The sequence below is a fragment of the Tetranychus urticae genome, chromosome 1, assembly GCF_039701765.1.
Source record: "Tetranychus urticae isolate SD_2017Ah chromosome 1, NJAU_TeUrti_SD_1.0, whole genome shotgun sequence".
NCBI classification, from domain to species: Eukaryota; Metazoa; Arthropoda; class Arachnida; order Trombidiformes; family Tetranychidae; genus Tetranychus; species Tetranychus urticae.
In genome coordinates this window covers 1,308,849-1,332,744 of record NC_142958.1, presented here as the reverse complement: position 1 = coordinate 1,332,744, position 23,896 = coordinate 1,308,849, and the positions used below count along the sequence as shown (strand labels likewise).

Genomic DNA, 23,896 nt, shown 5'->3' with positions numbered 1-23,896 from the left:
TTACTGTCCAACCCGGGGCAATTAATCAATTATTATTAGTAGGGTTTTATTGGTAATCAAAATCATCTCTATTCAACCTTCACTCAGGTTCAAAAGACTCTCATTAACTCCTCCTTTTTTCAGCATCACCTTCTTTAGTTGTTTTTTGGCTCATCTTCTGTACCTTTTCAGCTTCTTCCTTGGCTTTTACTCTTTCCTGATAACTTCTTCCTCTTTTGTTGATTTAATGCTTATCATCTTTAGTATCAATCCATGAAATCTATGAGATAATTGAAACAATTTTTGAAACAATCAATGAAAGCGTAGACACAATTTGTTTAAATTATTCAACAAACACTAAATTTTAATTCATTTCATTTTTGCTTTTGCTTTTTCATTAGTTGTTTAATCCTAAATTTGAGGTTCACAACAAAAAAGATTAGAGCCTGAAAAAAGTCTGACTTTTACTTGGAGTTGGTTGTTTGGTTGATTCTTGGCTTTGAGATTGCACCTTGTTGAGACAGGAAATTGTGACTTGAAATATTTCATTGTCCATTTTGATTTTTAGCTTTAGTGTGAATATATTAAATGCTTTGACAGGTTGTCTTTAGTTGCGTGAGGAATTTTTGCTCTTTTTGTTATCCAATCTCTCGCTAAAACGATCACAATTATATTGAAAAGCTTCAAAAAGAGTTACTTTTTGAAATAGAAAAAAAAGAAATTTTAGGGAGATTCTGAACAAGATAGAAACAAAAAAGTGTAGAGTTGAGTCAGGGCGTTTTTGAAGATACTGATGGTGGTTTCAAAAAAAAACAAAAATAGATTAGGAAGAAATAAAGGATTGAAGGAGAAGAAAAAGGAGAGAGCAAATGAAACAGAGAGTAATGAGAAATCTGCCTTTCGTAAGGATTACAATATTTACAGGTAGTATTTAATCTATTTACAAAAAAAGAAACTGAAAAGGAAAATTGTCATGTTGATCAGACAAATTCATTTGTTCCCGGACAATTTAACGGTTCCAGACTCTAAAATTGAAAGAAAGGAAGAAAGGTAATCAATGTTAGCTTTTCTGCAGCAACGTGAGAATTTTAATTTCAACTTTTCATCAACTTACTGATGGATAAGAATTAACAGTATCTTCACTTTTTTCAAGTACAAATTGTTCTTCTGTGGTTTTACGATAAACCGGATTATCAAAATTCATTGATGTCATGCTTCTCCTAAAATTGAAAGGAAAAGAGAAATTATTAGAAAACAGAAAAATCGATTAAATTGTAAAAATAACCAGGAAATAGAAAACTTACTTAGCATAATTCTTATGAATTATAAATGTTAGCAGAGTTACAAACAAAGCTATAGTCAAACAAATGGCAATAATGATGAAAGCAAGATGAGCATCAGTTTCGAAGTAACTTGATGGCGAATTTAATACTATATTGGTATTATCACTGAAAATAGAGGAATCATTTGAGATTCCTGATGAAGTGTCCTTTGATTTGTCTCCCTTTCGAAGAGATGAGCTTTCATCTAAATCTTTATCACTACCAATGCTTGATGATGAACTTGATACTTCATTCTTAGATGGGAACGTTGATGATTGGACAGTTGATGTTACAGTTACCGGTGTTTTGGTAACTGTTGTTGACTTCGCAGTAGAGCTTAAAATTGAAGAGGTTTTTTGCAATATTGCAGAGGTAGCTGATGTACAGGAATAACCATCAGTTGATAGTAAATATCCTTTACGGCATGCACATTGATAATTAGTTGATTTAGTTGATGATGGCAAACATAATTGAGTACATTTTGATGATTTACACTTATTTGAGATTGTTGGCTGTTTACTTGAGTGAACAATTTTTACACCCATTGGAGATTCAACAAGTCCAGACATGAAAGTATCTGCTTTTCGTGGTTCATCGTTGATATTGATACGTTGGATTGCTTCAAGTTTCCAATCTGAATAATACAAGTAGTCTTCAAATACGTCCACTGAGAATGGTTGATTAATGAATGTGTGAGATTCATATAGTGTTATCCGACCACTTCCATCGTAATTGATTGCACTTAAAGTATGATATTTGACATCTAACCAGTAAATTTTTTTAGTAACAATGTCGAGAGTTAAACCATTTGGCCAAATGATATTTGTATCGACTAATGTTTTTCGGTTTGAACCATCTTGGGATGACTTTTCGATCATTGGATGGTCACCCCAATCAGTCCAAACAAGCATGCTTTCTTTCACATCCACAACAATGGCTCGAGGCTCATCAAGACCAGATTCAATAATGATTTTTCTGTTGTGAGGCTGTAAAAAGTGATATAAATATAATAGAAAAGGTTACGACTTGACTGAATTTGATAGAAATTTAACGTCTGAAATCGTGTAAATACCTTTTCAATTTGAGCGACTTCAATTGTATTAGCAATATCATCCGTCCAATATAATAAATCATGGATCCAATCAATGGCAATTCCGTGAACACTTTTTACAGAAGTTGAAATAAGGGAAGTAAAATTTTCTTTGGCATGGATAGACTCTAAAAATTGCGGGTAGAATAAAATTGTCAGACATTAATAAAAAGATGAAATTTTCTAAATGCTTAATTACAACTAACCTTTACTCTTATTCAGCTTTCCGATATAAATCATCTCATCACTTACATCTGACCAAACTAAATAATTTCCTTTAAGATTATAATCAATAGCTACAGTCGAGCTTAATTCACGATATAAAGGTGCATAATGTCGCGGTCCTGAACGATTAGCTGGTAAATGAGCTTGACGTATATCATGTCGATTGGCAAAAACGATTAATGGCTGTTCATTAGTTTTAACTCGGCAGAAACGATGATCAACCAATAGATATCCATCGAAACATTCACATTTAAAGCTTCCTTTAGTATTGAAACATTTATGATTGGAGCAGACGCCAAAATTTTCGGTACATTCATCAATATCATAGCAGGTTTTACTATCATTACCAAGCTTTAATCCTTTAGGACATGCACAATGAAATCCAATTGTATCATCAATACATTCCTGAAAGTAAAAGAAACATGTTTTAATGAATAGTGAAGATGATAATGTAAATCAGTTGAAAAGTATGAGAAAAGAAAAAGATGAACGTAGTAAGAGAAAAGGAGTAAAGGTAAAGAAAGAGAAAGAGAGTAAAGAGAGGTATGGATAAAGATGAGAGATAGAAAGAGTAGACTAGAAGAAACCTGAGATTAGTCATTATTGGAAAATTTAGGCTTTCGAGATTAAGGTACTGAAAGGGGAACTAAAATAGAAATACAATTGACTTGATAAAGATAGATGATAATCAACAAGTAAAATTATGCTTACATGAGAGCAATGTGTTTGATTAGATTTACATTCATTTATGCCGCAAGAAGCAGGTTCATCGGACCAGTCTCCACAATCATCATCCCGATCACATACTTTTTCTTTAGGTATGCATTTTAACTGTGAACTGCATTGAAACATATCAGGACCGCAAGTTGAATTTGAGTCTGAAAGGATGGAATAAAATTTAAAAGATTGATAAAAATACTCAAATTTGAAAATTTAAAATACAGAGGAAAAAACAACTTACGTGTTTCACAATTAATTTCATCACTATGATCTGTACACTCATGAGCACCATTACATCTCATGTAAGAAGGAATACATTGACCGGTTGAATTACATTTGAATTGATCAGGGCGACACGTAGCATTATAAATACAATCTTTCTCGTCTGATCCGTCTTTACAATCAGGTGAACCATCACACTTCCAATCAATGTGGATACATTCCAATTTGTCGTGACACTGGAAAGATTTGTCATTGCAGAAAATAGTGGCATGTGATGTATTCAATGCCATGGGGCATCCAAGTTCGTCTGATTCATCTTTACAGTCCATGTTACCATCACATCGGTATAGATCAGCAATACATTTTCCGTCACTACATGTGAACTGATTACTTGCACATACAGTGTTGGGACAATTTTTCTCATCACTTTGATCTTTACAGTCAAACTCTTGATCACAATGGAATGACTTATCAATGCAAGTACCATCGTCACACCTAAACTCCTTTTCTGAACATTCATGACCACATTCTTTTTCGTCTGATCCATCAGGACAATCTGTAATACCATTACACTGTAACATTTTATCGATGCACTTATTACCAATGAAACAAGTAAACTGGGAAGGTGGACATGTGATTTTACAGTTTACTTCGTCCGATTTGTCACCGCAATCATCTTCTGAATCACAAAGCCAATTTTTGGGAATACATTTACCATTTGCACATTTAAATGCATCGTTATCACAGTCATGATAAATACAATCCATTTCATCGGAACCATCTTTACAATCGGCGGTTTTATCACATTTCCATGAAAGTGGAATACAAGAATCATTACAAGAGAATTGTGATGTTCCACAATTCAATTGTGAATTGGAGGATGAGTATGTAGGACTATTAGATGAATCAAATTTGGTGGGTTGTTGGCCATTTACACAATCTATTCCTGAATGTGGCTGAGCCGGCTTCAGGAAACCGAAAATTCCCGTACTATTAGAGTTTGTTTTACATAATGGCTTGGCGAACATGAGAAGTGGATAATTACTGAGTAAAAGTAAAGTTAACAATACTAACCAAGAATGGCTAGTAATGTTTAAACACAAATTAAATGAATTAAATAGCTTCCATGATTTACTTGCTGTTTTCATAATGAACAGTATCAGAAGAAAAGGACGAAATTAAATACTGATTATATATTGATGTGTACAAGTCCAGGGAAAAAAAACAAAACAAAAAACAATATCTTTTCGAACTATTAATAGAAAATTTAAGATTAATGAAAGTGAAACAAAAATTGATTAACTTTTAACACAGTTAACACAGTTAACTTGGTTAACACAGTTCTGCACTCGTTTCAACTCAACTCACAATCAAGTAGCACATAGTCTGTATCAGTCGTATCTAAACCTTTCTTCAAGTCATGTAATCAACTAATACATGCCTATAAGGGTTGCTTGGCAGCAATACAGAGAGGAGGGAATACAAAAAATGAGCGCAATACAAAGAAAAGTAAATCATTAAGGCTTAATGATTAAGCTGATCAACTATTATTCATATTAAATCAATAAACAAAGGCCACGCCAAGAAATAGCACAAACCATGTGTGAATAAAACCTTACCGGTTCATGTTGTCTCGTGGTTTCTGGTTAATTGATGTTTTAAAGATTAAGGATTCACTGAAATTGAAAACCAGAATTACATCAGAAATAATTCAAAGTAGGAAGCAAAATGACCTTTCTTTAATTCATTTATTTTGCTTTAAATATCGCAATTGTTTAGCTTATTTTCCCTGTTTCGTCTGGTTCAAATAAGATGTACCCTGAAAAGATGTCAGTTTTACCGATTGACGTGGACAATTGTTGGACAATTTGACGTCAAATTCATTGTAAACATGATGAGGATAAGCCATAGATGGCGGCTGATTCAACCGGTGATTCAAAAATGGTGAGATTCGGTTAAAGGTCCCGCCCTGTGATGTTGATTCATAAATAGTGAGACATGTGACGTAAAATCACGCCATATGACGTAATAGAAATGGTCCGATCTCGATGAATTGATTGAATAATCGTTCATTTTCCAATTGATCGATTATCGAAGTAAATTCATCAAAACAATTTTCTATTTTTTGGCAAACACTCAATTACTTTTAGATATTATTAATTAATTGTTGATGTCTAAAATCAATTTAATTTACATTTTCATCTTTCAATTGAAAGTATCTTTTAAATGGTTTTAAAATGTCTATAACCAACGCCATCTAATGAGTGTTTATTGCTTCTATTAGGTTGGGTCAGGTTAAGGATCAAATTATAAGCTTGATTTTGGTTTACTTTTGAAATTATTTTGTTATTTTATTATTTTGTTTATTGTAAGCTTTTAATCTTTATTTTGAATTGTTATTTGTTTTTGCTGAATATCATTATAGAAGCCATCATTCGGTGTTTTTTCAAAGATGATAAATTGATTTTAATAAGAAATGTGATTTCTCAGAGGATTTTTACCAGCCTTGTGATCTTAGCTGGTGATTTGTCTGAAAACATGAAAATTGTTTGAATAATTGAAGAGATTTTGACTGACGTTTAATGATTGAATAACAACAAAAATGGAAACGTTTTTCTTACTTTCAATTGTACTTTGAAAAATACTTTGAAAAATGCTTTCAAAACTAAACAGCAATTAGACAACCTTGAATGATTTAATGAAGGGTAGGCTTGAACGTCATTTGAACATCAATATGGTTAAAACAACATTAAGTTATTAACATGAAAACGCTTAAAGTGTAGACAACTTATATTAAAAACATTATTTTTGCTTGGGATTTTTATCTCATTTAAAACAGTTTTAATCAAGTTATCAATGACAAATCTTGTTTGCTATTACAATCAACGAGTTAGGAAGTTTCTTCATTCTTTCATTACAACGAAGATGTCATTTACTTTTCACTTTTCCTCATTTTATTATTGACTATCATTTGCATTGAAATAACATCTTTATAAATACGATTATTATGGCAATTAATTTAATTGAATAACATTTTAGAGTTTCGAGTTTACTCTTGTTTACCAGATAATAGATGGCACTGATTGCATCTCATGCAATAACGCCATCTTGTTGGTTCCTGAATAAGTACACAATAAATCAAATAAATAGTCAACAGTAAATGTCAATTAAAAGCTATTTTTGTAACATTTAGGTCGATAATCTGATCTGTGTTGATTCCTGTCACTTGCATGCAAATTATTCGGTTTATCATTCTTCACTGTTCAAGTTATCAATGAAACAGATTGGGAAATGATCAAGTGTGATAAATTATAAAACTCATTTCTTCCAAAATTAAGTTCATTCACTTTTATTCAGCTTTATTGAAATTGATTTATCTTTTCTTGTGTTGTTTTTATATTGTTTAGAGTCTAAATGTTATCTTTTCATCAAGCAATTTAAATGAATCTACAAATTGAATGAAAAACCTCGACTTGTGCATAACACGTTGCCTTCATGTCTTCATCCATATCTAGTGAAACATGGCATTTACGTTAGCATCAGTTTTTCCACTTTTATTGCAATTAATGGACATTTTTTTCAATTTTCATAGGAAACCAGTTTGGATTTCAGCTGAACCCATGAAGACTTTTTCATCGGATATGATTCTTGCGACTGATTCGTTTTTAATTTACATATCTACAGTCGGGAAATCAGGTTAATATAATCGCATTTTTGGGTTGAAATAAAGACAGCAATCGGACGTAACTTTTCCGTCTACGTTTACTCGGGTTAACTATTTTGACCCATGTAGGTGGTCCATTAGGAACAGATATCAATGTATCAACTTTTTTGACTGCATTGTTTATATTGATACGTTGAATAGTACCGTTTGCCTTGTCAGTGAAGTACAAATAATTTGTAAATATGTCCATTGATATAAGTTCATCCATGAAGGGGAAAGATTCATACAAAATGATACGATTGGTTCCATCATATCCGACCGATTCCAATGTACCATATAAACCATCAATCCAATAGACTCTGGAGTTTTTAGTGTCAATCGCTAAACCAACTATAAGCAAGATGTTCGTTTCAACTATTTGAGTTCTAGGTTCACCGCTTATATCGATTCGCTCGATAAAATTAGATCTATTTGGACAAATATTTGTCCAAAAGATGCACTGTTTCTTCACATCGATAGTGATAGATCCAGGTCTATCATAAGAAGGATCCAAAGTACGGTAAAGTTTAGTTTGCTGTTGAGTCGGAGTAAGAAAATAGTTGAATTAATGTCTTAAAGAATCAAATTAATTGTCCTTTTAATAATTAAAACATACATTCATCGCAATGAAAGATGTCTCATGCAATTTTTCAGATCTGATTCCATAGTCATCAATCCAGATTAAAGAGTAGTTCATCCCATCATAAACAAATGCATGAATTTTATGTGTTCCACCAATAACTACTTGACGTCCATGGATTTCAATGAGATACTCTGTAAGAAGATCAGAAACTGATGCAATTGTGTTTATGGCAAACAAGAGGCCAAAGTTGCTTTTGATCAAAGACAAGAATTGTTCCTCTTTCTGAAATAATAAGAATTAATAAGATTTATATGATTTGGTTTTAAAGGAAGATCAATTTTGATTTGTCCTTTTGAGTTAATTTACTTACATATGCTTTAAAAAATTGCAAATTTTAAGTTACTTACCCTGTTCTAAATTGACTCTTCCCGTAAATATTTTGTTATCAATCGAATCGAACCAAATTAAGAGCTTCTCGACGGCTCTGTAATCAAAAGCACTTATAGCATACAAATTTCTGTGGCCCATGTTCCGCTGAATTACCTGTACTTCTGTACGATTTTCTGGTAGATTAGCTTGAAATAAGTCATTTAATGTGGAAAAGACGATCAAAGGTACTTCTCCTTTGCGATATGTACACACTGGATTTCCGTAAACCCATGCAGCACAGCGAGAATCACCTAAACACTTACAATTACATTCACCTGGGTTACGTTCGTATGACCGAGGACATTCGCCATTCTCACAATCTAAAGCTGGATCAATTATTGAAGTTACATTTGGACATGAAAGCTCATCTGATCCATCATCACAATCATTGATTCCATCACAAACCAAATGCGGTCTAATACACAACCTTCTCGAGTGGCAACTAAACTGACAGAAGCTACAATTCACGATTGGCCAGTGATTCTCTACTGCTGGTTCAGGGGTGACATCTTCAGAAGGAGACCTTTTACCAGAATCTGTAGTTGTCTTTGGATTCTCTTTTGGTGGCTCTGTGGTAGGAACTTCAGGCTCAGGTCCAGTCCACCAGAGCCAAAAAGCATGGGAATAATTGACAGATAAAATAACAATAAAAAAAGTTGTTAAACAATAGTTAATAGTGACTTTGCTTGCACAAGATGAAAAACATTTACACGATTTGTTATGGTCTTTCATTGCTAAAGTTATTAGACACTATTAAATAAAGTGAATAAGCAACTTGAATAAGGTTGTATTATAAGAGTTGTCAAGATCAATCAGCATCCATTGACAATAAGTTGAATAAGCAAAAATTGAGTTAATTTTCAAGACAAAAGTGTCATCAAATTTTTTATCAATACGTGTGACTTTGGTTAAATAACGTTATTGGTTAGAAGTTGTATTTAGTCCCGTTTTAAGTCTTGAGCCCGCTATTCCCTGTGAGATTTACCATTTCTTTAAAATGTAAGCACTTAGTGTTTAGCTTTATAAAAGAAGCCTCAAATCTGACAACATAAGTAATAAAATGGCATAACTTTTTTTACATGGATCTTGCATGATTTAAGGCTGATGACCAAAATCAAGAGAACAATTGACAAATTGAAAAAAGTGTTCGGTATTTGATTTGTAGCAACAATTTTTTCCAATTTATGTAAATTGTGTCTTTTTAGTGACAACCAGCTTTTGAGATTTTATTCTAATTTATTTGGCCAAAGATTACATTTAGCATTAAGGCAACAGTTTATAAAATTGACATTTAAATTCAAAGATGCTGGATCATAGTTTTGGTCTGTCATCTCTGCTTGCAATTCAGAGCCTTATTTGCAAAGAAAAGCATATTTAATCAAAGATGAAATCAGGGTTTTGCTTTTTCCAATCCATTGCTATTGACCAAAGTACGATGTGTGCCGTTGATCACAACCAATCTCATCACTTTTATCTTTGCAGTCAATTTCTTCATCACAACGGAATGACTTATCAATGCAGGTACCATCGTCACACCTAAACTCCATTTTTGAACATTCATGACCACATTCTTTTTCGTCTGATCCATCAGGACAATCTGTAATACCATTACACTGTAACATTTTATCGATACACTTATTACCAATGGAACAAGTAAACTGGGAAGGTGGACACGAGACTTTACAGTTTACTTCGTCCGATTTGTCACCGCAATCATCTTCTGAATCACAAAGCCAAATTTTGGGAATACATTTACCATCTGCACATTTAAATTGATTGTTATCACAGTCATGATAATTACAATCTATTTCATCGGAACCATCTTTACAATCGGCGGTTTTATCACATTTCCATGAAAGTGGAATACAAGAATCATTACAAGAGAATTGTGATGTTCCACAATTCAATTTTGAGTATCGATGCATTGGAAACACATTTACGGATATTTCTGGAGGCGCAGTTGCATGTGGATGGGAAAAGTTGACTACACGAATGTTAGGAAACGAGTGAATACTCTGGAAGCTGTTGAATATAACAATTATAGTTAGTAAATAATACAATTTAAAACTAAGGATTTTTTCCATTTTAATTTTCGAATCGACAGACATTTTAGGTTAATTTTAATGAAAGAAACGCAATGTTCAATAGAAACTTAACATTCAAGTTGGAATGAAATGAAAGATATGAAGAGCTTCTAAGGTTTATTATATTAATAGTTTGTTTGATCAATCTCAAGTTCAATCAAACGAGTGCTATTGAAACTTATTGAGAATAAGCTGAATAAGCAAGATTGGTATCTTGATTCAAATGAATACATTTAATATTTCGCATATTGGATTACAAAAAACAATTTATGATACCGACCAAGGAAAGGAGTTCATCGTGTGATCAGCATCGATTGTATCGTTATTGATGAGTCTTCAAATTCATTCCATCAGAGTTGTGCATGAGTTTTTTTGCATCGAGACCAGAATCATTTTAATTTCCTTTTCTTTGAATATGATTCTTCCATGTTTCTTGCAATGATCAATGCGTTTGAACAAAAAATTTTATTTTTAATTATTCTCTTGCATACATTAATCAAATTCCTTTGAACAGAGAAGAGAAAGGTCATTATAAAGAGTAGATTAGGGTCCATCAGCTGAACTTATATCATCTATTAATATACTTGATATTAAATCGTTGATCGTCGGTAATTTTAGATCGGGATAAAAGGTCGAAAACTGTACTCTCGGGTCAACTATTTTAACCCATGTAGGTGGGCCATAAGGTACAGATACCAATGTATCGACTTTTTTGACTGCATTGTTTATATTGATACGTTGGATTGTACTGTTTATCTTGTCAGTGAAGTACAAATAATTTGTAAATATGTCCATTGATATGAGTTCATCCATGAAAGGCAAAGATTCATACAAAATGATACGATTGGTTCCATCATATCCGACCGATTCCAACGTGCCATATAAACCATCAATCCAATAGACTTTGGTGTTTTCAGTGTCAATGGCTAAACCAACTGGACGCAAGATGTTCGTTTCAACTATTTTTTGGGCTCTAGGTTCACCACTTATATCGATTCGCTCGATGTACACAGGAAAATCAAAAGGTCTGTTTGGATCCGCACCAATATTCATCCAAAAGATGCATTGTTTCTTCATATCGATAGTGATGGCTCCAGGTCTATCATAAGAAGGATCCAAAGTACGGTAAAGTTTAGTTTGCTGTTCAGTTGGAGTAAGTAAATAGTTTAATTAAATTTAACGAAAAATCAAATTAACTGCTCATATTGATACCGGTACTTAAAACATACGTCATTCTTCAAGAAATTTTTCAAAAATCTTTTTGATCTGATTCCATAGTCATCAATCCAGATTAAAGCGTGGTTCATCCAATCATAAGCGAATCCATGAATCCATCCATGTGTCCCATTAATAGCTACGCGACGCTCTTGGATTGCAATTACGTCTAAGACTTTAAAAAGGTAAGGATGTTAACTTAACTCAAAATTCAACCAAAATTCATTTTCTTAAATCTTAAAGTTAAATGTTTCTTACTCGGAATAAATGGTACCGTAAATATCTTATTTGCACTCGTATCTAAATAAATTACAGTATCGTTTACATTTTCGTAATCAAAAGCACTTATCCCACTCAAATCGAATTGAACTTCCTTGTCTACTTGTATTTTTGAACGATTTTCTGGTAAATTATTCTCATACAAGGCATTCAATGTGGAAAAGACGATCAAAGGTACATTTCCTTTGTGATGTTTGCATGCTAAATTTCTAGAATCCCATTCAGTACATTGAGGTGAACTTGGGTTACGTTCGTATGACCTAGGACATTCATCATTCACACAAATTAAATCTGGACTAATAGTTTGAGTTGCACTTTCACATTGAAGCTCATCTGATCCATCATCACAATCATTGATTCCATCACAAACCAAATGCGGTTTAATGCACAACCTTTTCGAGTGGCAACTAAACTCATCGGCATCACAATTCACAGTTGGCCAGGGATTATCTACTGAAGGTGCAAATGTCTTTGAATCAATTTCTCTTGAGGTTGACACCAAAACGTCGTAAGAGGTTTGAGCTGTAGATTCAGTAGTGCTGGTAGTAGTTGATCTTTCAGGTAACCTGATCAAATCTGGGGTTCGCATAATAATAACGTCTTCAGTAGATGAATCGCTCAATATCTCACGATTTTCTACGGTTGTCTCAGTGGGAAAAGTTGTGGAGGTCATTACACGATTGTCATTATAAATAGTACAAATCCCTTCATAACATTTACAAAAATAACGATGCACAAATTGCGAGCGATTTTCTTGTGTTGGCTCATCGGTAACAGCTTCAGGAGGAGACTCATTGCTTCTGTCAACATCTCCAAATATCTGTGTATTTTCCTCTGGTGCCTTGTTAGTGGTAAAAGGTGGATAAGTTGGCCAGTGATTCACTGATGGTCCAGTGGTATCATCATTTGGAGAAACCAATTCACCAGAAACTTCAAATGTCTTTTGAGCTCCTTCTGGTGTCACAGTCAGATAAGGTTGCCTCGTGTGAAAAATTTCAGGAAGTTCAGTGGCCCAGATAACTTTTTGGGGTCTGTTAATTGTAGAATAATCAAACGCAGGTGGAGTAAGGTAATATTCACCGGTAGAAGATGTCATCTCTTCTGGTGGCTCAGTGGTAAAAGCGACAGGCTCTGATCTAGCCCACCAGAACCGTGAAGCATGGGAACGATTGATGGATAAAATAACGATCAAAAATGTCGATAAACAATGGTTGATAGTGACAAATGATAAATAACGTTTACACGATGTATTTTGTCTTTTCATGGTGATTGATGTTATTAGACACTTTTAATATTGATTTGTCGTTGCAAAGCTACAGATTTTGTATTTTAACCTCATTTCTATAACGAAATGAATTAGATTATATTGTAAGAGTTCAAGACGAAATCTGCAACCATTTGGAATAAACTCTTCAATGTGAGTGTTTATCAACTTTGATTGGTAAGCAAAATTACTTTAATCACTGCATTTCCTTTGTTCGGAGCCGTCAATTATCTTATGACAGTAATATGGAAACGAATGTCAGCATTTTTCAGCCTTCTATCAGATATTGACGCCTTTAAGAAATCTATTTTTTTCATCAAACTGAAAGGTCTACATGAAATTTCATTTTCATTTTGTATATCAAATCAATTTGGACAGTAATCATTGATTTAACCCACATTTAACTGTATTACCTAATCTAATTGAAGAAAATTTTGCTATTCAATGCAAATTTAATCGTTTAATCAAGCCGATATTTCAAGAAATACAATGATTCTCAGTCAATTTCGTCTTCAAGTGTTGTACAAAACTCATTTCTACCATAAACTGACAGAGAGCAACTTTTTTGTTATAAACTTATATGATGTAAAATTTTATGCTCATTTCATTACTTTGATTCATTTACCTTTAACTTTTTCCAAATCGATCTGTTCGATGGGAGATTATGGTTTAAGGGTTTTCTGACACTGGGAATCCATTAGACCCACTCTCGTTTTGATCTGCCCGCACCAGCAAGATTACTTTCCTTGCCAGTTTACCTATTGAGTTACCAAAAAATGTAGCTCAGTCGAGGATATAACTGAAGTGAGGACGCACTGAATATAGATGTATCAAGTTCACTGCCTTGTTCATATTGATACGTTGAATAGTTGTGTTTTTAAGTGAAGTACGAGCAAGTGTTACGTCTGTGTCTTTTTTATCATTTGATCGTTATGACAGGTTATTACAATCAACTTGACAATAAAACATTTTGCTTATTTGTTTTACCTCTGCTTTTATTTGATGTGTTTTTTGTTTAATCTTGAATTTGCCAGTGATGAACTTTATTTCAATGATTGAAAAGTAAACTAACAATAGCATAATAATAATAAATTGTAATTTAAATGTTAATGTAATATTTGATGATTAAAATAATCACTGAGCAAACAAGCATTGTTAATCAAATATTCAACAGCAACAACCAGAAACAACTCAATGTTTTCAAAGCTTGAAACCAGAGTAAAGATGAACCAAAATTTACACCAAAAGAAACCAAATTTTATATTCTTGTGGTGATTCAAATTGATTAATTAAATTTCAAATTGTTTGATGAAAACAAAAATTACTTGAAAATGAAGCAAATAATTGCAAACATTTGTCAGGTTAAACTACAAAATGAATGAATTGAAAATGAATTGGTGAAAGATACAAACAAAAAAGTGTCAGTAAATAATGAAAACAAATTAATTTTTTGAATTGTAATTTGTTTATTTTGAATAAATAAAAATTCATATCAAATTTGGTGAAAGATTGAAAGATTTACTGAATAACCAGAAGCTTAAACACAATACTAATCAGATTAAAATGAACCCACAAACTGTTTAACCTTTCAAAAATGTTGATGTTTAATTTGTCTGTGTGAACCCTTTTTTCATCTTTATTAAATTTAGGCAAAAATCAGGCTTACCTTTTTTTAATAATCATAATGATAACAGATGTAATCACCTTTAAGCTCCACCTTTGCCATCAGAATATTTGGTTTTAATGAAAATTCAAGATTATTCAGTAAAACAAGGAAAATGATGAAAACATGAGCAATCTTACAAAATGAGCAACTCGTATTAATCTAGTGATTACTTGATCAAGTTATCTTACAGTTGTAAATCAGTGTATTCAGCCAACTCTTCATTTCTCGAACCTGTTTCAGTGAAACTTCAATATTGAATTTTTTCGTTTCCTCGACAAATTACTTACTCTCAATTATTTTAAATATTGTACTTTGAATAGCCAAATAACCAAATTTACTGATTGTTTCAAATCTGGTCAACATCGTCAATTAATATGAATTCAAATATGAGCAAAATAACTATGCCATTTGGCTATATTTTAATCATCTTTTTGATTGTTACTTCATTCAATGATCAACCATCAGCTCAAGTCATGAGGATCTGTGAAAATGGTGATTGCCTTCAATTGTAAGTTTAATTTTGTTTAATTTTGTCTTTTCATTTGTAAATCGAGATAAAGATTAATTGTTTCGTTATTTAAGGGCTCGCCGAACGTCTTTGGCTGGAAATGAGGATCTTAATGGTATCTACAATTTGATGAGATATTTAAGGCAAAGTAAAGTCATTGGAACCAACTTTAATTCACCTTTTCTGTAAGAATGAATCTTTACTGAAATTATTATTTTTCCGTTCAATTTTGACCTTTTACTTGCACATTTCTTTTGTGTTTCTTCGTGTTTTTGCTTACGCCAACTGTTCATCCCAATTTAGTTGACTTTGGTTGAATTTAGTTAGCTTTAAACCTAACCAGTCTACTTATAAACAGTAAACTTGTGTTAGTTAGTCTATGTTGTCTATGCCTATGTTAGTTACATTCAAATCGCATTTCATTGTAGGGCAAATTTTCTAGTTTTTGTATAGTTTTAGTTCAAATTCTTATTATTAATATTCATTGGACATGAGAAAAATTAATTGAAGACAAAAACAAGTTTCTATTCGCGGTTGTTTTTCAATCTTAGGACTATGAGCCGACTTTTAGTGCAAACAATATTCAATGAACAGTTAACTTTTAATAATCCAACAGGCTTTCAGGAGATCACCTTTTTCCACCACCACTTTTATCCAACATATTGCCCACCACCAAATCAACCAAATCGTCACTTTTCAAAGAGACTATCTCAAAATTGTGTACCAAATTGTCGACCAGAGCGGCTTTTTTCACCACATTTTTTAAAAGATTGGGCACCACCCGAATCTAGCAAATCCAATATTAATTAATCCACTATTAATCGTCATCATATTTGAAAAGTCATGAACGGTTTCGTTGAGAAAAGTCGCTTTAAGTGACGATGTGGTTGATTCGGTGGATGTGTTAGATTTGTGGATAATATGGTGGACAGTACGGTGAAAAATAGGTGAATGAGGTGTAAAAAAGGTTAACCATTATGATTAGTTTTATCATTTGCATAATTTCAATTCCTTTGTATCTTCGCTCTTTTATACCATTAACATCATTCCTTTAAATTGCGTTTATTTTCTATTATTTAAGCACAACATTGATACAATATAATAGATTAAACATTCAATTACTATTTATAACAAGCAATTTCTACTAATTACCTTTAACAAATTACTATTAATTATCCTTTTGTCTTTTAATGCTTTCAATCATCATTTATCCCATGAAAAGTGGTAAAAGAAGTATGGCCAACACAGAGAAGGAATGATTACTATTTACCAATTTGATTTCAATGAAAATAATTGATAGCTGATTGGAACTGCAAACAAACAATTCAACTGCGTTATTTTGCTTGAACACACAAATCACTAATTTCCCATTAAAGATCACCAATAAATTGATGTTAAACTAATTCAAGATGATGTAAAAAAACCTTTAATTGCTCCTGATTAAAGTAGGACAATGGTCACTTCGATTATTGTTTATTTCACTTTACCTTACCATGTAAAATGTATTACTTTTTGTTTGTAAACCTTAAACCCGTAACCCTATTAACCTGAGAGCCAGAAAGAGCGGATAACTTAGATTCAATTATTTACCTGTAACTGTTTTTTATTTAAAACATTACCAAGTTATGCATCATCTTTAATTATTTATCATTAAACCAGAATACCTTTTTGGTTTCTCAATGTAACTATCAATCGACTATTTTTAAACAGCCGCTCTTTCATTATGAATCATCTTAAATTTGTTTCCACTGAATACAATAAATTCAATCCATATTTATGACTCAAATTTTTCATGAAACAAAACATTGTCAATGAGAAAAACTAAAACTTTATATAAAATGTGATTCGACAGCTGCACAAAATCTAAGTTTAATTGAAGGAAAGAGGATTTTATTGAATTTTTTTCAAAGAAAAGAGTGAAGTAAGTTGAGAGTAGGTTACGATCGGCATAAAAAACACAATTTTCAGAATGCGAAGTACAAAAGTTAAATGCTTTACACTTTGCCATATTAATAATATTCATTTTGTAATGAATAAAAGCGAAAATTGGAAATGGTGATGATGATGAGGTGGTGGTGGAACCTGAACTGGAACTGGGACTTGGCCATGCACAGGCATAGGAACAGGCATACGAATTGGAATAGGAATTGGAACTGGAGACTGAACTGCAACCCGAAATTGATCAGCAACAAAAGGTTGAGGCTGCATTGGGACAGTGTTGACTGCATGATCAGCTAAGGAACTTGGATTAACGGTTTACATAACTTACTAAGTTTGGGTTACTTCTGATCGAAGTTTTAACTTTGTCGTGAATTATGTCGTGAACTTTTCATCAGAGAAATTTTATAATAATTTTCAATTGTAATGAATCACACAAATAGATTAAGTTTTCATTTCCCTACAAACCATGTTAATTTCAATGAAAGAAACGCAATATTGAATAGAAACAAATTATCATTCAAGTTGAAATGAAATGAAAGATTTGAAGAGCTTCTAAGGTTTATTATATTAACAAACTAAACCAACTGGACGCAAGATGTTCGTTTCAACTATCTTTTGGGTTTTCGGTTCACCATCGGTTATATCGATTCGCTCGATGAACTTAGGAAAATCAAAAGGTCTGTTTGGATCGGCACCAATATTTGTCCAAAAGATGAAACGTTTCTTCACTTCGATAGTGATAGATCCAGGTCTATCATAAGAAGGATCCAAAGTACGGTAAAGTTTAGTTTGCTGTTCAATTGAAGTAAGAAAATAGTTTAATTAAATTTATCGAAGAATCAAATTAACTGCTCGTTTTAATACCGGTACTTAAAACATACGTCATTCTTCAAGAAATTTTTCAAAAATCTTTTTGATCTGACTCCATAGTCATCAATCCAAATTAAAGCGATAATAATTCATTCCATCATAATCATACATGATTTTTTGCATTAAGAACAGAATCACACTATTCCTTGCTTCTGGGATAAGTTCATTTTATTTAATTTCATTTTTCTTTAGATAAGATTCCTCCATATCTCTTGCAATGATCAATCCATTTGAGCAATAAATTTCATTTTTAATTAGTCTCTTAAATACATGAATCAAATTCCTTTGAGCAGGGAAAAGAAAGGTCATTACAATGTAAATGAAGATTTATTAATAATAATAAGATAATGAAAACAGGCAATTCGATGGATTTTTATTGAATGATATTGCTGAAATCAAGCTACAAGTTGGTTATTTAATTATTGAAAATGGCCCATCTCTCGATACTTCACGTAATTTTTCTTCAAGTCGAACATAAGATTTTTGCCGGAGCTTTCGGCAATTTTTTTCGATATATTAGTCCGTATTTTGGTGAAATCACACATTTGTCTAAGAGTTGTTGACCTTTTCGAGTATTCAGCTTAACGTGGCCAAAATTCAGGCAAGATAATCGGATCAATAATTTGTGACTCTGCTTTTGCTCCACCCTTTAGAATGGGAGCAAAGTTCGTAAATTGTACTCTCGGGTCAACTATTTTAATCCGTGTAGGTGGATCATTAGGTACAGATACCAAAGTATCAGCTTTACTGACTCCATTGTTTAAATTGATACGATGGATTTTACTTCGCGGTTTATCAGTGAAGTACAAATAATTTGAAAATATGTCCATTGATATAAGTTCAGACGTTCGTTTTAAATTTCTATACCAAATGATACGATTGGTTCCATCATATCCAACCGAGTTTACCGTACCCCTTAAATCAATCCAATAGACTTTGGTGTTTTTAGTGTCAATGGCTAAGCCAAGCGGGTAGTTCCATTTGGGTTCAAACTCGCCTTTGACTATTTTTTCGGTTTTCGGTTCATCACTTATATCGATTCGCTCGATGAATATAGGAGTAGCAAAAGGTCTGTCTGGATTGACAGGAATATTCATCCAAAAGATGCACTGTTTCTTCACATCGATAGTGATAGATCCAGGTCTTTCATAAGAAGGATCCAAAGTACGGTAAAGTTTAGGCTGCTGTTCAATTGAAGTAAGAAAATAATCAAATTAAACTTTTTAAAAATCAATTGAACTGCTCTTTTTAATAATTAAAACTTACTTGTGTCTTACGGAACATTTTAAACAAATTTTCTGATCTGATTCCATAGTCATCAATCCAGAATATAACTTTATTCAACGAATCATAAGCGAATACATGAATTTTATGTGTCCCATTAACAGCTACTTCACGCTCATGGATTTTCATCTCATCTAATCCTTTAAAAAGGTAACAATCTTAATTTAACTGAAAATTCAACCTGAATTCAATTTTATTGTATCAAGTTGAATGTCTCTTACCTGGGCTAACGTTAAATCGTGCCACGAATATCTTGTTTTCACTCTTATCTAACCAAATTACAGCATCGTTGAAATTATCGTAATCAAAAGCACTTATTCCACTCAAATTTAATTGACGTATCTTGTTTACTTGTATTTTTGAACGATCTTCTGGTAAACTAGTCTCATGCAAGGTATTCAGTGTTGAAAAGACGAGCAAAGGTACATTTTCCCTGTGATGTCTACATTCTATATTTTTAACATCAGTACATTGAGGTGGAGTTGGGTCTCGTTTGTATGATCGAGGGCATTCGCCTTTGTTACAACCTAAATGTTCAGGAAGATAACCTACTCTTTCACATAGAAGCTCATCTGATTTGTCATCACAATCAACGAGTTCGTCACAAAGCGAAAACCATTTAATACACAACCTTTTCGAGTCGCAACTAAACTCATCGGCATCACAAATCACAGTTGGACGAGCATCCTCTTCTGATGACCAGAAAGGCACCCAATCCCAAAAACCATGGGAATAATTGACACATGAAATAACGATCAAAAATGTTAATAAACAATGATTTAAGGTGACACATGATGAATAACGTTTCCATGATTTGTTTTGTTCTTTCATGGTGATTGATGTTATTAGACACTGTTAGATATTGATTTGTCGTTGAAAAGCTACAGATTTTGTATTAAAGCTCAATTCAGCTTTTTTATCACCAAATGAATAAGATTGTATTGAAAGAGTTTTCAAGACAAAATCTACAGCAATTTGGAATAAACTCTTCAATGTGAGTGTTTATCAACTTGATTGGTAAGCAAAATTACTTAAATCGCGCCATTACCTTTGTTCGGAGCCGTCAATTATCCAATGACAGCAATATGTATACGAAAGTCAGCATTTTGCAGTCCTCTATCAGATATTGACTCGTTTAAGAAATCTACTTTTTCCATCAAACTGAAGGCTCACATGATATTTCATTTTCATTTTTTTATATCAAACCAATGATGTCATTTCAGTTTTCATGTCAAAATTTAAATCATTTGGTCAACAATCATTGATTTAACTTACACTTAACTGTATTACCTAATCTAATTGAAGAAAATTCTGCTATTCAAAGCAAAATTAATCGTTTAATCAAGCTGATATTTCAAGCAATACAATAATTCTCAGACAATTTCGTCTTCTTATCATGATGAACACATCAGCTAATCAACCCTCATAAATAAATGATCAAAAAAAGTGTCAAACATTGATATACACAATTATTAAAAAACTTTGTTCCTCTGTTCATAGATGACACTAGCTTTTCATATAAAATCTTGACTCTCGGTTTTTTTGAGTTCAATCAAATATAAGCCAGTCATTAATTAACCTTAAACTTTGATTAAATTTTTGAGTCAAACTCATTTATCTTTACATATGTTTTAAATTTCAACCTTGTCAAGCCAACGACTCCTTTCTAGCTGTAAATGGTAGATAGTACAGTAAAATAAATTCAAATTGTTATTTAGTTTAACTATAATAATATTTTATTGCTTATTTAAATATTTTTTGGGTAAAATTTCAAAAAAGCCATTCATCAAAAAACATGAAAAATTTGGTCAAAAATAGGTAAATTTTTTATTCTAATGATTTGTAAGGTTAAAGGATTACAGTGATAATAACATCGGTTAACTGGTTTACGATTTTGGTCCAATCTCATCACTTTTATCTTTACAGTCAAACTCTTGATCAAAACGGAATGATTGTCAATGCAAGTACCATCGTCACACCTAAACTCCTTTTCTGAAGATTCATGGCCATATTCTTTTTCGTCTGATCCATCAGGACAATCTATAATATCATTACATTTTAATGATTTATCGATGAAACTTGGAAGGTGGATCCGAGACTTTACAGTTTCGTCTGATTTGTCACTGCAATCATCTTCTGAATCACAAAGCCAATTTTTGGGAATACATTTACCATTTGTACATTTAAATAACTTTTCATCACATCCATGATGCAAACATTTTTTATCGGAACTATCTTTACAATAAAGGAGTTCCATCACATTTCTTCGAAACTGAAATACAAGTATTCCCCCAACATTGACATAGGGTTAACTATTTTAATCCATGTAGGTGGACCATTAGGTACAGATATCAATGTATCAACTTTACTGACTGCACTGTTTATATTGATTCGATGGATTTTACTGTTTACCTTATCAGTGAAGTACAAATAATTTGAAAATATGTCCATTGATATGCGATTACCTATGAAGGGCAAAGATCTATACAAAATGATACGATTGGTTCCATCATATCCGGCCGATTCCATCGTACCAAATACTTCATCAAACCAATAGACTTTTTTTTGTCTAGTGTCGAGGGCTAAGCCAACTGGACTAAAGATGTTCGTTTCAACTATTTTTTTGGTTTCAGGTTCACCACTTATATCGATTCGCTCGATGAACTTAGGATAATCAATAACTCTGCCTGGATCGGAACCAATACTTGTCCAAAAGATTAAACGTTTCTTGACATCGATAGTGATACATCCAGGGTAATCATAATCAAGATCCAAAGTACGGTAAAGCTTAGGTTGCTGTTCAGTTGGAGTGAGAAAATAGTAAAATTAGATTTCTTAAAGAATCAAATTAACTGCCCGTTACAATAATCAAAACATACCTCCATCTCATAATACAATCTTTTTGAGCGGATTCCATATCTATCTATCCAGATTATAGCTTGGTACTTCCAATCATAAGCGAATCCAAAAATCATATTTATCCCATTAACAGTTACTTGACTGCCAAGCATTTCAACTTTATCAGCTGAAAGACATTTAAAAAGGTAATGGTCTTAACTTAAGTCAAAATTCAACCTAAATTCAATTTTCATTTATCAAGTTAAAGGTTACTTACTCTGAACGAATTTTCCCCAAAATATCTTGTCATCACGATTATCTAACCAAATCAAAAGATCGTCCAAATTATCGTAATCAAAAGCACTTATTTCAGTCAAATTTATTTGTTGGAGTGTCGCGTTTACTTGTATTTTTGAACGATCTACTGGTAACCTAGTCTCATACAAGGCATTTAATGTGGAAAAGGCGATCAAAGGTTTTCCTTTGTGATGTTTACATGCTACATTTCTATCATCCCAAAAATCACAGAGAGGTGAAATCTCTTTATTTATGTATGACAAAGGACATTCGCCACCCATACAATTTAAAGCTGGATAAATTATTGAAGTTTTATTTGGACATATAAGCTCATCTGATCCATCCCAACAATCATTGAATCCATTACAAATCCGGTTCGATTTAAAACACCACGTTTTCGAGTGGCAACTAAACTCACCGACACCACAAATCGACGTTGGCCGAGCATCCTGCTGTGATGACCAGAAAGGCACCCAATCCCAAAAACCATGAGAATAATTGACACATGAAATAACGATCAGGAATGTTAATAAACAATGATTTAAGGTGACACATGATGAATAACGTTTCCATGATAAGTTTTGTCCTTTCATGGTGATTGATGTTATTAGACACTGTTAAATATTGATTTGTCGTTGAAAAGCCACAGATTTTGTATTTTATGCTCATTTTTATCATGAAATGAATAAGATTGTATTGAAAGAGTTTTCAAAACATAATCTACAACCAATTGGAATAAACTCTTCAATGTGAGTGTTTATCAACTTTGATTGGTAAGCAAAATTACTTTTATCACTGCATTCCCTTTGTTCGGAGCCGTCAATTATCCAATGACAGTAATATGTATACGAAAGTCAGCATTTTTCAGTCTTAACTGTTCCCTCAGTTTTGGTAGAAATGAACCTCAAAACCCTTTATTTTAGTTTTCATGTCGAGATTTAAATCATTTGGTCAACAATTATTGATTTAACTTATTCACTGATCTAATTGACGAAAATTTAATCATAAAAATTTAAAGTTGATCGTTTAATCAAGTCAATATTTCAAGCAAAAAAGATATTCAGATGACTCCGTCTTCCAATCATAAAGAAAATATCAGCTAGTCAACCCTCATAAATAAATAAATAAAATTTATTTAATAAATACACAATACAATTGATTAAAAAACTTTGTTCCTCTGTTCATAGATGAAACTAGTCTTCATACAAATCTTGACTCTCGGTTTTTTCAGTTCAATCAAATATAAGCCAGTCATTAATTAATAACCTAAAACTTTGATTAAAATCCCGAGTCAATTTCATTCATTTTTAAATATGTTTTAAATTTCAATCCTGTCAAGTCAACGGCTCCTTTATAGCTGTTAATGTACAGTAAAAG

General features: G+C 32.4%; 6 protein-coding genes and 2 long non-coding RNA genes across 10 annotated transcripts; 2 read left to right on the top strand and 6 right to left on the bottom strand.

Moving 5' to 3' along the window:
• Window positions 1–312: 312 nt before the first annotated feature.
• LOC107368213 (low-density lipoprotein receptor) lies at window positions 313–4,961 on the bottom strand. Its single transcript, XM_015935988.3, has 7 exons — window positions 3,578–4,961; window positions 3,328–3,494; window positions 2,598–3,021; window positions 2,374–2,519; window positions 1,284–2,287; window positions 1,094–1,199; window positions 313–1,004 (listed from the first exon to the last, which is right to left on the bottom strand). The coding sequence occupies exons 1-7, from the start codon at window positions 4,704–4,706 to the stop codon at window positions 960–962; spliced, it is 3,021 nt and encodes a 1,006-aa protein (XP_015791474.2). The 5' UTR covers window positions 4,707–4,961; the 3' UTR covers window positions 313–959.
• A 79-nt stretch (window positions 4,962–5,040) lies between these two features.
• Window positions 5,041–8,434, top strand: LOC112539523 (uncharacterized). The gene is made up of 2 exons (XR_003083402.2): window positions 5,041–7,090; window positions 7,151–8,434. It is a non-coding gene; the product is annotated as an uncharacterized LOC112539523 (long non-coding RNA).
• On the bottom strand, window positions 7,122–9,018 carry LOC107368182 (low-density lipoprotein receptor-related protein 1B). The gene is made up of 3 exons (XM_025162113.2): window positions 8,252–9,018; window positions 7,878–8,035; window positions 7,122–7,796 (listed from the first exon to the last, which is right to left on the bottom strand). The coding sequence occupies exons 1-3, from the start codon at window positions 9,003–9,005 to the stop codon at window positions 7,251–7,253; spliced, it is 1,458 nt and encodes a 485-aa protein (XP_025017881.2). The 5' UTR covers window positions 9,006–9,018; the 3' UTR covers window positions 7,122–7,250.
• A 471-nt stretch (window positions 9,019–9,489) lies between these two features.
• On the bottom strand, window positions 9,490–17,755 carry LOC149094329 (uncharacterized). Its single transcript, XM_089266529.1, has 2 exons — window positions 17,725–17,755; window positions 9,490–10,412 (listed from the first exon to the last, which is right to left on the bottom strand). Exon 2 carries the CDS (start codon window positions 10,379–10,381, stop codon window positions 9,692–9,694), a length of 690 nt encoding a protein of 229 aa, XP_089122655.1. The 5' UTR covers window positions 10,382–10,412; window positions 17,725–17,755; the 3' UTR covers window positions 9,490–9,691.
• LOC107368215 (uncharacterized) lies at window positions 10,806–13,233 on the bottom strand. Its single transcript, XM_089266520.1, has 3 exons — window positions 11,831–13,233; window positions 11,587–11,747; window positions 10,806–11,497 (listed from the first exon to the last, which is right to left on the bottom strand). The coding sequence occupies exons 1-3, from the start codon at window positions 13,113–13,115 to the stop codon at window positions 10,901–10,903; spliced, it is 2,043 nt and encodes a 680-aa protein (XP_089122646.1). The 5' UTR covers window positions 13,116–13,233; the 3' UTR covers window positions 10,806–10,900.
• On the top strand, window positions 14,959–17,075 carry LOC107368226 (uncharacterized). The gene is made up of 3 exons (XR_001570105.3): window positions 14,959–15,289; window positions 15,364–15,474; window positions 16,512–17,075. It is a non-coding gene; the product is annotated as an uncharacterized LOC107368226 (long non-coding RNA).
• Window positions 17,756–18,329: 574 nt separating the features above from the next.
• Window positions 18,330–20,350, bottom strand: LOC107368219 (protein cueball). Of its 3 annotated transcripts, none has more exons than XM_089266523.1 (3): window positions 19,606–20,350; window positions 19,367–19,542; window positions 18,330–19,284 (listed from the first exon to the last, which is right to left on the bottom strand). In XM_089266523.1, the coding sequence occupies exons 1-3, from the start codon at window positions 20,213–20,215 to the stop codon at window positions 18,682–18,684; spliced, it is 1,389 nt and encodes a 462-aa protein (XP_089122649.1). In that variant the 5' UTR covers window positions 20,216–20,350; the 3' UTR covers window positions 18,330–18,681. The 3 variants fall into 3 exon arrangements, with proteins under 3 accessions (XP_089122649.1, XP_089122651.1, XP_089122650.1); XM_089266525.1 differs by having other exon boundaries at window positions 19,367–19,518; window positions 19,606–20,349; XM_089266524.1 differs by having other exon boundaries at window positions 19,367–19,524; window positions 19,606–20,346.
• Window positions 20,351–21,187: 837 nt separating this feature from the next.
• Window positions 21,188–23,250, bottom strand: LOC107368221 (protein cueball-like). Its single transcript, XM_089266528.1, has 3 exons — window positions 22,500–23,250; window positions 22,264–22,409; window positions 21,188–22,180 (listed from the first exon to the last, which is right to left on the bottom strand). Exons 1-3 carry the CDS (start codon window positions 23,110–23,112, stop codon window positions 21,641–21,643), a joined length of 1,299 nt encoding a protein of 432 aa, XP_089122654.1. The 5' UTR covers window positions 23,113–23,250; the 3' UTR covers window positions 21,188–21,640.
• Window positions 23,251–23,896: the final 646 nt, after the last annotated feature.

Excerpts from the sequence above, each read along its gene's own strand:
- LOC107368213 (XM_015935988.3), bottom strand. The coding sequence starts at position 4,706 with ATGAAAACAGCAAGTAAATCATGGAAGCTATTTAATTCATTTAATTTG. Across the intron at positions 1,200-1,283 it reads ATTCATAAGAATTATGCTAA|GAGAAGCATGACATCAATGA; the intron begins GTAAGTTTTCTA and ends TTTCAATTTTAG. Across the intron at positions 1,005-1,093 it reads CTGTTAATTCTTATCCATCA|AGTCTGGAACCGTTAAATTG; the intron begins GTAAGTTGATGA and ends TTTCAATTTTAG.
- LOC107368182 (XM_025162113.2), bottom strand. The coding sequence starts at position 9,005 with ATGAAAGACCATAACAAATCGTGTAAATGTTTTTCATCTTGTGCAAGC. Across the intron at positions 8,036-8,251 it reads AAGAGTCAATTTAGAACAGG|AGTATCTCATTGAAATCCAT; the intron begins GTAAGTAACTTA and ends ATCTTCTTACAG. Across the intron at positions 7,797-7,877 it reads CATCTTTCATTGCGATGAAT|CAAACTAAACTTTACCGTAC; the intron begins GTATGTTTTAAT and ends CCGACTCAACAG.
- LOC149094329 (XM_089266529.1), bottom strand. The coding sequence starts at position 10,381 with ATGTCTGTCGATTCGAAAATTAAAATGGAAAAAATCCTTAGTTTTAAA.
- LOC107368215 (XM_089266520.1), bottom strand. The coding sequence starts at position 13,115 with ATGAAAAGACAAAATACATCGTGTAAACGTTATTTATCATTTGTCACT. Across the intron at positions 11,748-11,830 it reads TACGGTACCATTTATTCCGA|TCTTAGACGTAATTGCAATC; the intron begins GTAAGAAACATT and ends ACCTTTTTAAAG. Across the intron at positions 11,498-11,586 it reads AAAATTTCTTGAAGAATGAC|CAAACTAAACTTTACCGTAC; the intron begins GTATGTTTTAAG and ends CCAACTGAACAG.
- LOC107368219 (XM_089266523.1), bottom strand. The coding sequence starts at position 20,215 with ATGAAAGAACAAAACAAATCATGGAAACGTTATTCATCATGTGTCACC. Across the intron at positions 19,543-19,605 it reads ACGATTTAACGTTAGCCCAG|ATTGTTACCTTTTTAAAGGA; the intron begins GTAAGAGACATT and ends AGTTAAATTAAG. Across the intron at positions 19,285-19,366 it reads AAATGTTCCGTAAGACACAA|CAGCCTAAACTTTACCGTAC; the intron begins GTAAGTTTTAAT and ends TCAATTGAACAG.
- LOC107368221 (XM_089266528.1), bottom strand. The coding sequence starts at position 23,112 with ATGAAAGGACAAAACTTATCATGGAAACGTTATTCATCATGTGTCACC. Across the intron at positions 22,410-22,499 it reads TTGGGGAAAATTCGTTCAGA|CTGATAAAGTTGAAATGCTT; the intron begins GTAAGTAACCTT and ends AATGTCTTTCAG. Across the intron at positions 22,181-22,263 it reads GATTGTATTATGAGATGGAG|CAACCTAAGCTTTACCGTAC; the intron begins GTATGTTTTGAT and ends CCAACTGAACAG.